Here is a 16,003-nt window from a genome sequence, read left to right on the forward strand (position 1 = left end):
TCTCGTAAAGGGAAAGACGTCGCGGTGCCGCTTGCTGCTCCGCGAGATCGATTCGATCGGCGCTCGCCCGCTTATCAACCGCTGCTCGTGCGTGTGTGCACGCGTATCGATCCACTGAACGCTGATCGATCGCGAGGGGAACCGTGCGAATAATGGCTCACGTATGAGCCGAGAAAGAGGGAGGGTTTAAGCTCGAGTCTTCTACGATTGGCAGCGCGATCTCTTCAGCTGACTGTTTATGTCCGCGGAGAGAGCTGTTGAATTGATGGAACGTGTGCTGGGCGAGGGATTATTGCGCAGAGGGTGTTGGAGAATTTAGAAGTTAGTTGGAGAAGATATTTAGCGGTCAATTTATAGTTGTTTGCAAATGGAAATTAGAGCAAATTGCATTTGTTGGGAATATGAGGGATATAGGTACCTGTTCATCTATTTTGAGTAATAAAAGAAGATATTATTTATTAATTGTATGAAAGAGTTTTGCAGTCTACAGAATGATTTCGAACTGAGATATCTTCTCGACTTTTGGATCCCTTATAATGGCTGCCATTTATTGGGTTAGAATTTAAAAAAATTTTTAATTAGTATTTTAAATAATTGGTCAGTATTTAAATTAAAGTATCCTAACCTAACCTAATCTAATCAAAAATTAAAATTTTTTTGACCAAATAAACAAAATTTTACCGATAATTTACACCGACCAAAATATTCATTTTTACTATTTATTTTGAAAAGTACTTACCATTAATTTAAAAAAAATACCGACTAAATAAATAAATGTGGTTTAAAGCGTTGATCGAGACGTTGCAGAGAAGCATTGGTCGAGAAAGTCGCGAAATCATGCTGTTGCTCAAGTGACTCAAAAAATCATCTTCAGCTTAGGCTCGAAACTCTTTGCACACACGGTGTATCCGCTAAATTTGGCTCTGTCTGAGTACCAAATGTTACTACTATTATCAAAACCATGCAATTTTTATCGTAACAGTTTTATCGAATCTTTTAATTAAAAGAGAAATTGAATTGTGAAACACATAATAGTGACAATAGTTTCTTCCCCTATAATGAAGTCTGACGAGTGACTAATTATAAATTCAAAAATTCTGTAATTCAAATTACTCAACTGAAGTTTTTCTCGAAACTACATATAGTAAGGGGCAAAACTGAACGAATCACAGAAATATTTAACAAAAGTATTGTCTCTTCATTACTATATAAAACGAAAGAAAATAAAAATCAACGGTGCTAATCCCTTCCGCATTGCCTTAGGAAACGCAAACAATTGTTCAATATTCAAAATGTGCTCCTTTTCGGCTGCAATATATTCAGATTCAGATAATAAGGAAGGAATTAGAGCACCGTTGATTCTTATTTTCTTTCGTTTCGTATACTAATAAATAACATTACACTTTTGTTGAAAATTTCTCTAATTGGCTCAGCTTTTCTCCTTACCGTAACTCTTCCCAGCAACGTCCTCATTTATTACTCCAAATAGCGGGCATTTCTGACCTAACTGAAACAAAAATCAAAAAAAATTCAAAAATTCCGCATTACAAAGCGGAGAAATAAATTTGCCTGCGTGAAACAACGATATTCGAGGAGCGTAGAGAAACGTTTAAGTACCGAGATAACGCACGCGATCAATTGTCATTGTGGAAGCAAGCGGCGAGTTCGAAGAGGATCATGATAAAACGCTCGATACGCCGATCCATCGATCCGATTGAGCGGAAAGCGGCCTGGCCGTTCGTCTATCTCCTCTCGCGAGCGTGATCGCGTTCGCGCGTTCATCGAACTCGGAGGATAACGCAGGGTCGCCACTGAAATACTCGACAGCAAGGTTCACGAATGACGAGCTGGTCGGTCCCATCCCAAGACCTCACTACGAGTTGCTGTGCTGCGCGGGGGATTACGGGAGCGCAGCCAGCAACATCGAGGACCTCGGCTCGCCTGGGGTGTCGCCACTTCCGGCTTATTACAGCGCCGCGGAGCAGAGCCCGATCACCTCTTCCGGTACCGTGCAGAAAGGCCGGCCCAGAAAGAGGAAGCTGTCGGAAGTCACCGGCTCTGAGCTGCCCGTCACCATGAGGCTCGCTGCCGGAGCCCTCGGTGAGTCACATTTTTATTATTCTTATCCCTTTTTTCACGCTCTTTTGGTTCTTCGTAGTTTGTAAATGTCGTAATTATCGAATAATTTCTTCCTTTCTTGCTGTTTTAACCTGAGGAACTATTAGGTCTATGCGAAAGCTTCTATCGCTTGTAAATCGACGACACTGAAAGACACTGTGCACTTCTTTCCTTATTTAAATTGTTACAGTTGGTATTTATACTGAATATTGTATTAATATTATGTTATCAGCATTTTTACGACGAATAATTATAAATATACTCGTTCTTCAAAAAGTGTGATGAGAACTTTTAGATAAATATAGACGCAATATTTTAAAAAACAAGCCCAAAGTTGAACCACTTAGTACGGCGTTAGAGAAATGTTCTTTCGGCGTTAGATAATGCAATTTTGTTCGAACGAAACTATGCAGTTTATCGTCGAAATCCAGTTAAATCATTACTTCGCCATCTTGCTAAGTGAACAAAATTGTTTTCAAGAATAGTTCGTTTGCCATTTAATAGGCACAGGCAGTGCAAACTTTTCTTTGTAGCTGTTGAAGAATTCGAGAAAATCTACAATCTGAAAATGAAGAAATAATAATTCTCAGCACAGCGTGGAAAAAAAATCACTCGCTGAATAATACTATCCACAAAAAAGAGAATTGAATCCCAAAATTTATAAAAACAGAATCTTACAAAATACAAAATTCCCACGCTAAGCTCATAAAATTCACACTTCAGCTCGTAATTACACTCAGTCCATCGATCCAAGAAATGAGTAGAAATTCCTCAGAATTCATGGATGTTACCGATCGATCCAGAAGCAACGTCGCGACACCGCGGATCGATTAATCGCGCGTCGACGGCGCAGAGAGCGAAATAGGCGAGGGACGAAGAAAAACGCGGCCCTGGGACCCTTTGTTCCTCCCGTCGTACAGTCGAAACAATAAAGAATTCACAAGAATCCAGTCTCGGCGCGGCTCGGCCCGAGGACGCAAATACGTGTAATTGGCAGTGGTGAAACAACGCGGGAACGTAACAGAGAGGGATGGAAGGGGTTGCACAGAGGGATAATTGGGCCGGATGGTAAACGGGGGTGTGTGCTTTCAAACGTAGGTCTTAAAACCATGGGAACACGTGGTACACGATCTCGTTTCTCTTCTTTCTCTCTCACTTCAATATACACACACACGCGATTCTCTTTCTCTCTTCGAACTACCTAGTTATACATCTCTCTCCCTCTCTCACTCCTTCTTTCTCTCTTTTTCGCTCTCTTTCTACATTCTCCATCCCTCGAATCGAGCAGGTGAACTGGGGGGAGTTGCATTATTTGCCGAGCAATGAGTATAATGGCTGGTTCCTTCGGTGTGCAAACATTTGCCCGAGCTTTCGAGGATCACGGGCCGCGAATCGGCCGGAGATTGTTCGCGCGAGGCCTCGTTAGGCGTTCCCTCATCGACACACACGCGGAATTCTTCGGTGAAATTTTGCGCCGGCTGTCTAATTGATCCTCGGGCGAGTGTGTTCGTTAAAGTCTGTGAGGATCGAAGGAACAACGTCTCCGGTGCCTGTTTGCGCCCGCGTGTCGGACATGTGCCAGCCGGTCAAACGGTTTTCCTTTTCGAGAGCCGAAGAACAAACAGCCTGCCCCACTCGTTCGCGTATACGTGTCTTCGCATTTGGCCGCCGCGGCTCCCTTAAATTGGACTCTCTCGTTAAATTGGCCCCTTCGATACGCCGGAAGACGTTTCGTTCGTTTGTTCGATGGAAATGAAGAAATGCGGGACCGAGAGAGAAAGTGACGAACGAGTCTTTTATGGACGAAGATGTGGTAAACTGCTTTTAAGTTTTGCCACGTAACGATTGTTTCGTGTTTCGTGAATTATTATGCGAACAATATTTTTTAACAGGGAAGTATAGGTGATGTAAAATTGGATTTTCATAAATGAAACTTTGTATTTATAGTCGTCAATTTTTAGTAATCAAATCTTTAGCCGTGACAATTTGGAGAAATGTTATTATCGAGATTCTCTTGGTAGGATTTCAGTAAATTGAATATCAATATTATTACTCAGCTCTCTTTAAATTTCTGGAAGAACTTATTAATAAATCCACAAAATTAATTCCGAAAGACACTAACTACTCCAAATACCAAAATATTCGCCAATTTTTCTTCGATTACGAGAAGAAAAATGACGATTAACAAAATCAAAAATTTCCTTCATTCACGAGAATTAAAAATATCGATCAAACGAGACAAAATATAGATAAATGGATAGGTAACATTTATCTACCGACGATTTCGTCCACTGTACGCCTCTTTCTCATTCGTTTCGCCATATTTACGACATTTCCAGGTTACTCGGAGCATCTTCCATGCTCTCCCTGTTATTTTATAATCGACGCGCGATCACGAGGTATAACATTAGGGCTACCGGGCCGGAATTTACGAGCAACAGCCATAAAATCGTCCATGAAGCGAAGACAACCTTGGACGGGGTGGGAACCGGCCGACTGGTTCGCGTTTTATTGTCTTTATATATAATTGGGACACTTTTTGCAGATCCGTCCGACTGGATCCCTTCGAACTATTCCGTCTGGACGTCGGCCGGGACGCGTTCGATGAATCGTTGGAATTGCGACCGCGATAAGACCGCCGTTTCTCCGCCGCTGAGAATACTTTCATCCACGCGGTTACGGTTCTTGTGATGTTGAAAAATTAGCCCAGCCGGAGATCAGGCTTTCGGGTTTTGTTCGGCAAGGAAATAGGGGTGGTTTTTTCGCTTCCGTGCGTCTTTGTTTCAGGATCGTTTGTGAAAGAGTTATGGAGAATGATTTGGTAGCCATTTTGGAGTAACAGGAAGATATTGTGTCGTTGTAACACTCGTTTAACGACCAACGTGTGTAACTCTTTCTTTTTAATAATGATTTACGAAGCGTAAATTGCAAGGTGAATAGGTACAGTGTGAAAAATTTATTGTAATAATTTTTTAATTAATTCGATTTCTTTCACGAATTTCAGCAAATCGTGAATTTTTTTTTTAAGCTTCAGTTTATATTTATGGCGAAGTGTATTACACTTCGAGCAGTTTAGAATTAAGGACTGAGTTTTTGTTAGAAGGTGTAAAGTGTGACCTTGGAATGACTATATTCTGATACGTGCTATAGCTACCTGTTTCCTTCTGGGTAAAGTAATGGTCGTTTAATGGTTCTTGAAAAAGTACACGGTAATTTGTTTACTGACTCGTATACGGTTTATTATCCATTACAGACGTGATCGATAAATATGAAACTCTTGAAAAAAAGTCGATAGTTAATTCCAGCAGAGAGAAACATTATTCTTGAATTTTCATTTCATGTCATTTAAACGTAAGAATATATTTCGAAATCTAGAAATAAACTATATTAGCTCATTCTACGAGCAACATATCTCACATGAAAAGGGTTGCAACGAATTAATTCACAGACAAAATTAATCTACTAACTTTCAAACCTCCTTTTCTCACAAAATATTCCTTCAAATTTCATCTACAACAATTTCACAGAATACCCAAATTATTCATAATGTAGTTATTACAATTTCGCTAAAAAAATCACATTTCCATTGGCCGAATATCAACGAAATCCACCTAACTTCCACCAATTCCAATATTCTTCACGAACGAACAAATTCTCAATGAAAAAAAATCACACGAAAACTCGACGAGAAGCCTGAAAAATTGCGCAGAATTTCGTCTATTCCCGGAAGAGGAGCAGCAGAAACGTCCATACGGGCGATTTCACCGGACGTCCCGTGATTCGTGCGCGAGGCACGCCGGTCGCGCGAGCGAAGAAAAGGCTAGGCCCCGCGGACAGTGACAGATGGGTATCGGTGGCGAGATGCATCGATTGGCCGATCTGGCCGGAAAAGAATGCTGCCGTGGCCAATACGTGGCCGCAGCCAGCAGAATGGCCGGCGGAACACTATAATGCCGCCTGCGTGAGTTTCTTGCCGTGGTTCGAGACGGCCCTCGCCGTCTCTACTCGTCGTGCCATCCGCGTGATTTCGCCCTCTAGCCCGGACCTGACAAATTGTAATCTCATTCTTGAACCACGAAAACCGTCCTCGAATCCATCTACCCTCCCTCCCACTCCCCCCTGCGCTTCCTCCCTCCATCTTTACTGTTGGTTCCCTTCTTCTTCGTGGTCCAGTCACACAGACGGAGAGCACTCGGCTTGGGAACCAGGCCAGCTCGATGAAAAAACTCGCGTATTCCTTTTGCAGGGGCGTTCGCTCGCATTTATTGATAGAGCTGGTTCGAGGGAAAGCGATCCGTTTGGGAATCAGAAGTTAGAGACGGCGTCGAGAACCACGCTTTTCCTCGGTTTTTCTGTTGCCGACTGGAATGAATGAAAAGTCGAGGGAAAAGTGGGTTCCCTGTTTTTTTTTTGGTGTTGGTGAATTGGGTTAAATGGAATTAGAGGTACTCGTGTTTGGGGTTTTGATAGGGAATTTTGTGGAATGTTGAGGTTTTTGTTGATCTATTGCTGCGAGATTGTTGAGACAGGAGTAATTGGGTTTCTCTGTTGATGACTGGAATGAGAAGTTGAAGGAAAAGTGGGTTTCTCCTTCTTTTGGTGTTGATAGGTTAGGTTAAGTGGAATGAGAGGTTTTTAGGTTTGGTTCTCGAGGTTTCTGTTGATCTGTTATTGCAAGATTGTAGAGATATAGGCAATGATCTCTTGAAATATAATTTATACTCTACTTCAACTCCAAAATTATTTTATTTGTCTATGAATGATGTATTGAGAGTGATAGCGAGGTTCAGTTTGTATAGAAGAGGTGATGAGGACAAATATCTCGGTTGAAAAGTTCCTCGGTAAAAATTGAACCAACTGTTTCTGTTTTAAATCATGTATTAGGGGTTTGTTTTTTCATTATCCCCAATTATTTTCCACCCGTTACAAAATAACAATAAGCAAATGTTCTGATTTCAATTTCACCTCAACGATAATTCTTTATTAATGAACTCTTCACTTAATAACATAAAGTAGAGTTACAATAATGTTAAAATCTGTTTCTATAGCTCTAAAAATTCTTTATTTCCATTCATTCGTTAAAATTTCTTAACGCAACTGTTAATATCTCCGTTCCAATTGACCATACCTCTCTTTCCACCGTTAACCACAATATCGATCAATCTCACTCCAATCAAGAATCAACCATCAACCCAATAACAAATTCACCACGAACCCGCTTAAATCGCGACCGCAAGAAATCATCCCTAACAATCATACCTCCATAAACCAGCATCGAAACCCACCAAAAATCATCCTCCTCGGTAAGAAACTCCCTAAAGGCCGAAACTTCCACGGAATCTTTAATTTTTCCATCTCGACCGACGCAACGAGGAAACAAAAATCAGTGTCGTTCACCTCTCGAGAGGAAACAAAACGCGATCCAGCGGCAGTGTGGCCGTTCTTCTCTCTTTTCTGGATCGCGAGCCAGCGCGAAGAACAGCCCGTCGCGTCCGTAGGGAATGGAAGTTCGGGACAATAAACAGTAATGGCGGATACGTGCTCGGGGATTTACTTCTGGCTGGATCTCTCCTCTCTCCCTCTGCCCTCTTCTCTTCTCTGGTGTGCGCTGCCCGCGGCTGTCCACGAACGTCGCCTGGAACCCGTTCTTTCTCTCCGATTGAATTCAATGGTTACCCTCGTCGTCTTATTTATTGGATGCGTTCCTTCGCTCCGGCGGCGCGCAACAACTGCAACTTGCAACGGCACTGAACGGTTGCACCGATGTCGTCTCCCTTGCACGATGCGCTTTTATTCGACTTAGCTGGGCGCTTACGTGCGCGGAAATTCGTTCCGTGGATAGAACGAGAGGACGGGGACCGATGATCGATTCAGATCGCTTGTCACCTGGTGTACAGTAAATATGCCGAATCGATTGTTGCAGTTTTCGACGGGTTTGGGGGGATTCGTGGCTATTAATTGGTCCTCGTTAATGAATTGTACGGGGAGAACTTCGGAGAGTTTATTTTGCCGGGGAACTGTGAAGGGAATAATTTTCTGCGACTTTGGGGATTTGAGGAAAGTTGAAGATTAAGAAGGAAATATTAGCGAAGAAGAAACTCTGGAATTTCTCAACTTCTTTAACCCCTTGAGGCTCGTCTTTTTTTTTTATGTCGATGTGTCAGAATTATTAAACTGTTTCTTAAGCCTGTAGAAACAATTCTGCAATTTACGTTTTTGCTACAATATGTAAAAACGATAATGTAATATGGAAAGCGAAAAAAAAAAACGCTCAAATTTGTCAACTTTTTAAATCCCTTAAGATTCACACTGTTGAAAATTGAACTTGTTAAAAATTGTCAAATTATTTTCTAGCCGCATAGAAATAAATTTCCTATTATTCTTAATTTTGTGACTAATTTTTTTGCTATAATATGTAAAAATGATAACTCAACACGGAAAGTGACGAAATTAGTCGTGTGAATCATGTTAACACTAGGAAACCAAAAGATCCATAAAAATCACAGATTTCAGATTTCTCATTTCAAATTGCAAAAATTATTAAAACGCTTTTAAAACAAGGCGATAATTACATATCTAATTTCGAAGTTCTTTATTAAGTATTCCTACACATTTCATAAGAGAGAAGATATGCTAAATTCGACTTCGGTTGTTTCAGTGTTAAAGGGTTAATTTTCCACTTAGCCACTTAATTTTCTGAACAATATACAGAAGAAAGTCGCTATCTAAATCTTTCTGTAACCTCGAAAGTGAGATTGTTCTTTTTACAAGAAGGCAGTACCACGATTGTCACCAAACAGAAGAACAAATCGTCCGATAGGCAGGCTAGATAGTCGTCTATCGCCGATTGATGGATCACGAGCGTTCACCACCGATCAAAGAGGAATCCTCTCATTTACCATCGAACGTTCTGTGTATCGTTCGATCGACGCCTGCCTTTTTTTCTGTCCGCTGTCTCGTCTTTTTACGTCAGACACGGCCGAGGCTCCTTTCGCGCGTCCCACAGCCCGATCAGATTAAGAAATCTTTGTAATAGGTACGCGAAAGACCGCGGCTGTATGAACTTAGTGCACGCGTACACTTAACCTGTGGTCCTATCGAAGATGTCTGCCTTTTATCTTGATTAATTAAACGTGCCCATTGAATGGCAACAATGTTCACTCCTAACTATGCTTTTTACCCGAGAACCTACATATTTCAGATTTAGATTAGATTAAAGTCCATTGGTACTTTAATCAGTTGCAAATCTTGAGAAACTGTGAAGCAAAAGCTATGGTATTCGTGTTATATCATGGAACAACATTTTTTAGCCGATTATCAACAATGCTGATTTCTGACGTTGTTTCTCGTCGAAAAAGTGATCATTTTAAGATTCAGATTAGATACAATCAAGGTTGAACAACATTTCGAAGCTGATTTTCAACAATATTAATTTCTGACTTTTCCTTGTGTCTAAAATGGTATAATTTTAAGACTTAGATTAGATACAATCAAGGTTCATCGATGCTCTAATCAGTCGTAAATCTTGAAAAATAGTCATCTACGTTTTCATGTTATATCGTTGAACAAAATTTCTTATTTTCTAATTTAAACCAATTTTCTCGTTACTTCTACTTTCGAATCATTTCTCGAATACCCTAAAACACCGGTCGATGTATTAAATTCTCGATTCACCAGATCCAGGTTTCAAAGAATTGCCGAGGAGTTGAATATTCTTCGGAGTTGTGCGCCGTGCAATGAAATAATCGAAAGGGATATCGAATGAAGGAGGGCAATTTGGTTGCAGAGCTGCTTCATCCCACCGAACTGTCTTCGTCCATGGAATCCTTGGCGGCGTACGAAGCGTCTGTCGGCTCCCCGGGACCGGTGCACCAGAGCCAGCGAACGAAGCGCATGAGAACGAGCTTCAAGCACCATCAGTTGCGAACGATGAAGAATTATTTTGCTATAAATCAGAACCCCGACGCGAAGGACCTCAAGCAACTGGCGCAAAAGACAGGGCTTTCGAAGAGGGTGCTTCAGGTATGAAATAAATTTCAACGCTCGCGATTTCCTTCGCTCTAAAACGAACTCGAAATTCCAGCAAGATCGCTGAAAAATTAACAGCCAGATCGTTTCATCGAATCTATGTATACCTGTATAATATTCGAACGAAACGCGAGAGTATCGTTTTTACATTAATTGAAATAATAATCGATAATGTCTAGAAAAAAAATTGTCCCTTGGAATTCGATACTGCTTGTAAAATTGATACACCGCGAGAGAGGATCTCTTCAGTTGCATTGCAATTGACATTTCACTCGCTGTTATATTTTCTATAGAATCCTTCAAATCCTATAAAATTCATCTTTTTCAGTTTTGTCTGATTAAACGGTAATTACTCTAGTAATTCCTTGAAATTTCGTTCCCTAGATTTTCCTATCTTGTTTTTCTTAATCGATCATTCTCACGTTTACTGAGAATTGAATGTCGTGTATTCGGAAACCTAAATCATCCACTGTTCGTCATTCTTAATGTCGACACCTTCCAAATTTCACTCAATACCATTATCTACCAATTTCATGTCATCTTTGTGAATCGTCTTCATGTAACGAAAACATCTTTCGAAAGGCAGAAGAATTCGTCGTAAACCACTTCTCGTAATCATCTCCATCCTGTCTTCTATCTAAATTTATACATCTCATTTTTTATTCACTCTGCGAATATTCAAAATTCTCAAATTTTCGTTATCCCTTTTTTGGTCACAAATCCCTTCAATCTCAGCATAAACCATCAAAGAACAATAAAATTGAATATTTTCTGCTTTCAAATCACTTTAACAGGTGCTAGGCTGCATGCCAACAAGGGATACAGTACTAACTTAAATTACAAAATTTATAATAACAGTACCAAAAATGACATAAGAAAAATTCTTTTATAATAGCCCAAGGATGCCTCTTTCCACTAGAACAAAAAGTATCACAATATCTTTACTAGTTTAGCCAAAGAAAATTGTTAAAGATCGCTTATTTTTCCTCCCTGAAACACTTCTGGTTCGATCATACACTCCATTACTTGTGTTTCTCTTTACTTTCAACACTAACGTGAATAATTTAAACGTTCTCTAGCGAAATACCCTGTGTATGCAAGATTGGCAAATTGCAAAAACCTTCAACGATAATAATAATAAAAAAAAGAATCGAAAAGTTCGTGAAAAGATGGGATTGTCGATTGGCGCAGGTCTGGTTCCAAAACGCCCGCGCGAAATGGCGACGGAACATGATGAGGCAGGAGGGCAACACGACGAGCAGCAACGTGGGGTGTCCGGGCACGCCGGTGCCGTCGAACACGGCCGGCTCGCCTAACGTGGGACCGGCGGCCAGCATCCTAGGGGACAGCAACAGCATGCCGTCGACTTCGATGGAGGAGCTCCACGCTCTTCATCACCTACATTCCGGCGTTTCCTCTCAGGTCTCGTTCTCCGATCTTTACTGACGACGGCTTGAGATGGAGGAAGACAGCTACAGCAGCCTTTCCAGCCATCTTGGATGAAGGATCGCGTCCTTCTTTGGATCGATCGACTTTCAACGCGCCGAGATTCAGCCGAGGAAACTCGTGAGGCTACTCTTTCGATCGTATTCCAATTTCCTCGTATTCTCTCCATCCCTCTTTCTGACACTTTTTTTTTCTTTTCTCTGTCGTTAATTAACGAACGTTCGTAAGACAAACTCGCGATTTCCTCGCCTGAACACGGCGCGGAGAACAAGTGTCTAGGCGAAGGGACTAGCGAATCCTCTGACGATCTTCCTGGTGAGTAGAAATTCTGGGATTGAACCGGGAGTCGAGAAATTTTTGGTTTCTAAAGAGGAACGAACTGTTCGACGAGGTGGTGATAAGTCTATCGGGTGATTGCAATTGAATCCTACCTGTTTGGAAAAGTCTGTTTGTTAATTAATAAGCGACAAGGGAACGGATGAAGATGTCTACGAGGTGTAATCAACGGCGAACGGTTTTCTACCTACGAACATGTCGAATCCGTGTAATTATCGTATACGTTCCACGAGCCTGAACCTAACGTACGCACGCGTTTCAATGATTATACTTGGAACAATCTGCGAACGTCAATTACACGTAACAGGAACAAACGAGCGTTCATCGATCACCCGGGCTCAATTTACGCGGCGTGCCACGCTAAAAACGATCGGTCGATCCATCAACAACCCATAAAACGCTACATAAAACAAACCATCTTCCGGATCTAACGATCTAAGGGAACGATCTTGAAGCGAGGCGCGGATAGTTCACCAGGAAATTGTCAGGATTCGTAGTCCTGTAGCGGAGAGCAGCTGGTGCACTCAGAGCCCCAGCTGAAATGGATTATGTTTAAGTAATCAGTGATAATAATCATAGTTCCATGCACATCCGAATTACCAAAGGTACTAGGCGATAGTTTGTCTCGCTAGCGAGAGCGTGAGCTGGGGCCTGCGTATATGGAAAAAGATCTTCCGATGGGAAAAATTGTTGTTCGACGACGATGAAAATCGTGTTTTATGATGTTCTTTGGGTTTTAAGGTTAATTCAGGTTAAAATGGAAGCAACAGCTTTCTTGGAACGAGCGTAATTCAGCGGGTGAGAAAGAGAAGAAGATTCCACTTATTTTTGGAAAATAGAAAAAATTGATATAGCTGCTTAATTATTCAAATTATTTTTAAATTTTAATATTGAGCGTCGAGTTCTCGCTAAAATCTAAATTCGCTCAAATAATACTTAATGAATTGAATAGGTGAGAAGAAGGAGAAGATTCCACTGGATCTTATTTTTGGAAAATAGAGAAAATCGATATAGATGCTTATTTATTAAAATTATTTTAAAATTTTAATACCGAGCATTGAGTTTGCACTAAAATCTAAATCCGTTCAATTAATACCTAAATAATTGAATGGGCGAGTAAAAAAAGAAAGAGATTCTACTGCATCTTCTTTTTGGGAAATAGAAAATATTGACACTGCTGCTTATTTAATAAAATTATTTAAAAATTGTCGATCTTGAGCATTGAATTTCCTCTAAAATCGAAATCCACTCAATTAATACTTGAACAATCGAATGGATGAGAAGAAGGAAAAGAGCTTATTTTTGGGAAACGGGAAGAAATTGATTTACAGTTAAATTAAAGATTAAAACGAAACACTTTCTATTATACACATCACTCGAAGACATAGTAATTCCCAAATGATAATTTTAGAACAATTTTGGTTTTCTCGATTTCCTGAAAATAAGGTTTAGTGGTATACTTGTTCCTTTTTCTCACTCATTCCATTATATCGTAAAATTATTATAATTATTCTAAATGATACTGTTAGAGGCCTTTAACACTATCAACACCATTTTAACTACACTTGAGTGCTTAACGAGTATCCATAAGGACATCATCCTTCATTCGTCAATTTTACTTCTCAAAAATGATTTCATTATATTTTATATTTATATTCACATTTTATCATAAAACTGATTTTACTGCACAGTAAAGTAGAGAAAAGTAAGAAACAATATTTTGATAAGTGAAAATTAGTAGAAACATTGACACGTCTTCCTCAATTATTAAATTCGTCATTAAATTAAAGCTCGCGGTATATAAGAATTTTACGAAGCGTGAAAAAGCGTTCATTTCCCTCTGTTCATATTCCGGTGAGTATATTTCGGGATAAAAACTGTATTAAAACAAAAACGCACTTGAGATCTTTTTCCTAGTGTATCACGCAGGCCCAGCATCGCGCGCTGCTTCACTCCTCCTTTTTAGCCGAGAACCGTGTCACGAAGACACTTTTTTGATAACGGCGATTTACGGGCTAGAGAATCGCAAACGAACGAGCGACAGGTGTGGTAAAACGGCGTTCCTCTCCTCGTGCCAAAAAACGTACGTACATACGAGTAGCTAAGATACGAGTTCTTTTTGTACGGTGCCTGTCGAATCCAGAGTCGCCATGAGTCGAAAGGTGTTCAAAACTTCCTATTAAATACCGTATAAAATATTCATTTTCTCCAACCGATCAGAGATAAGCGTGAATATTCCTGAACATTAAAATCCACGTTACATTTTCACTCTGAATTATTATTTTCTTTAATTTCACTTTTTCCATAATTACACGCAGAATACGAAAAACTGAAACACACTCGTTCGACCACTGACGACACGGTATGTAAATTAGAGTGAAATTGAGTATCAGCAAAGAACAGCTCGCAGAGTGTATTTAGCCAGACCTAAGCGGCTGTCAATTCTCTCGAGCTGGATCCATCGACGTGTAGAGCGAAGTGATGGACACCGAGAAACGAACAAATGAGAAGGACAAAGTCAGAGAACCACGGTGAACGAAGAAGAAGAAAAGAAGAAACGAATTATCGAACGCGAAGTTTCGATGAACAATTAAAAAATATAGAAACGAGGATTCCTATGAACGAAATGCAGAAGAAGAAGACGACGAAGAAGAAGAAGCTGAAGAAGAAGAAGAAGATGAAGAAGAAGGAGAAATTTATTTGTAACTGATCGAGAACTTATAATTTTTATATATATACGTGGTAATTAGAAGAAGAAGAAGAAAAAGACGAAATGATATTTATCGACTGCAGACGACGACACATTCGAGACCAAACAAAAAAACAAAATGGATCGTCCTGATGGAATTCTAAATCCTACGAATCCTTTCCAGTGAACAAAATATCCTCCTCCCTCCCTCCTCTTCCCAAAATAATCATCCAAGGAGAACACAATTTTCTCGTCAATTATCTTCGCGAAGAAAGAAAAAAACAAAACAAACAAGACACCGTGATCGCGCGCGCGTCTTCACACTTCTATGCCACATTTTGCGACACTCTGTGTGTACCCGAGCGATGTGGCGCGTTGTGTGCTCGACGGGGACGCGCGTCCAGTCGGAAATAGTCTGCATAGTCGGCAAGTGGCGGCAGTCGCATGTTAGGCATGTGTAGCATAGCGATGATTTAATGTACGTCAGCGTCTTAATGAATGAACAAAACAAAACAAAAAAAAAAAAATGGAAAAAAAATATACAAGAAAAGTGAAAAAAAGAAACGAAGGGCGAACCAATTATGTAAAACTGTATAGATAAAATTAATGTGCTGCATTCGAGTGCGACTATTATCGTATAATAAATAGTTACGTACATCTGGACTTTGAAAATGAGACTCTTCATTCTATTTCTGTTTTCGTTCGATTTTAACCCGTTCAACTGGTGTTCCTTTATTTTTCTAACCATTTGGAGGTACGATGAATTGATTTGCAAATCTTTCGACTATTTTTTATTCGTAGATTCGTTTAGGAAAAGATTTATTTCCAAGTGAAGGGTGCAAGGGAGAAACTGAGAGAATTGAAATTTAAAGGAGAAAGAAAATAAACTTTGAAACACTAAAAATTAAACGTTTCTGAACATTTTCCAGTGAAAATATTTTTCAAACGTTGGTTCAATGTTTATTGCTTTCCCCTCAAATTATATTACTATTAAGTTTGAATTTACTTGTCCATTTAATTGTCTAATTAAACAGGCACTTGACTGTGCACTCGGTTTTTTGAATCATCAATAATTTATCACTCGGTTGATTATCTCCCTCTGCAATATTTAACCCTTTGCAATCGAGTGGCGACTGAGAAGCGACATTAAATCATTTGGTGAACAATTAACGAAGACAGAGAACAGATCTATGAGCCTCCATAAATTTCTTCACCGCAGTGAAATAGAGAATACGTTGAATATTTAAATAAAAGGGTATACTTCATTTCTACGTTAGTTTGAAAAAATTTCAAAGATCCGATTTGCAACCTTTTCTACAACAAAATCACCTCCGAGTGCAAAGGGTTGAATTACGTGTAAAAGAACGGCAATCCCATCATGATCTC

General features: G+C 40.0%; 1 protein-coding gene across 1 annotated transcript in view; it reads left to right on the plus strand.

Moving 5' to 3' along the window:
- Nucleotides 1-11,592, plus strand: part of LOC108578597 (LIM/homeobox protein Lhx9-like) — a 21,977-nt gene extending 10,385 nt beyond the window's left edge. The window contains exons 3-5 of the mRNA XM_017941960.1: nucleotides 1,868-2,100; nucleotides 9,905-10,140; nucleotides 11,338-11,592. Of these exons, the coding sequence (XP_017797449.1) occupies nucleotides 1,868-2,100; nucleotides 9,905-10,140; nucleotides 11,338-11,592 (724 nt within the window). The remainder of the gene's footprint in view (nucleotides 1-1,867; nucleotides 2,101-9,904; nucleotides 10,141-11,337) is intronic.
- The last annotated feature ends 4,411 nt before the right edge of the window (nucleotides 11,593-16,003 follow it).

The sequence above is a fragment of the Habropoda laboriosa genome, unplaced genomic scaffold (assembly GCF_001263275.1).
Source record: "Habropoda laboriosa isolate 0110345459 unplaced genomic scaffold, ASM126327v1 scaffold66, whole genome shotgun sequence".
NCBI classification, from domain to species: domain Eukaryota; kingdom Metazoa; phylum Arthropoda; class Insecta; order Hymenoptera; family Apidae; genus Habropoda; species Habropoda laboriosa.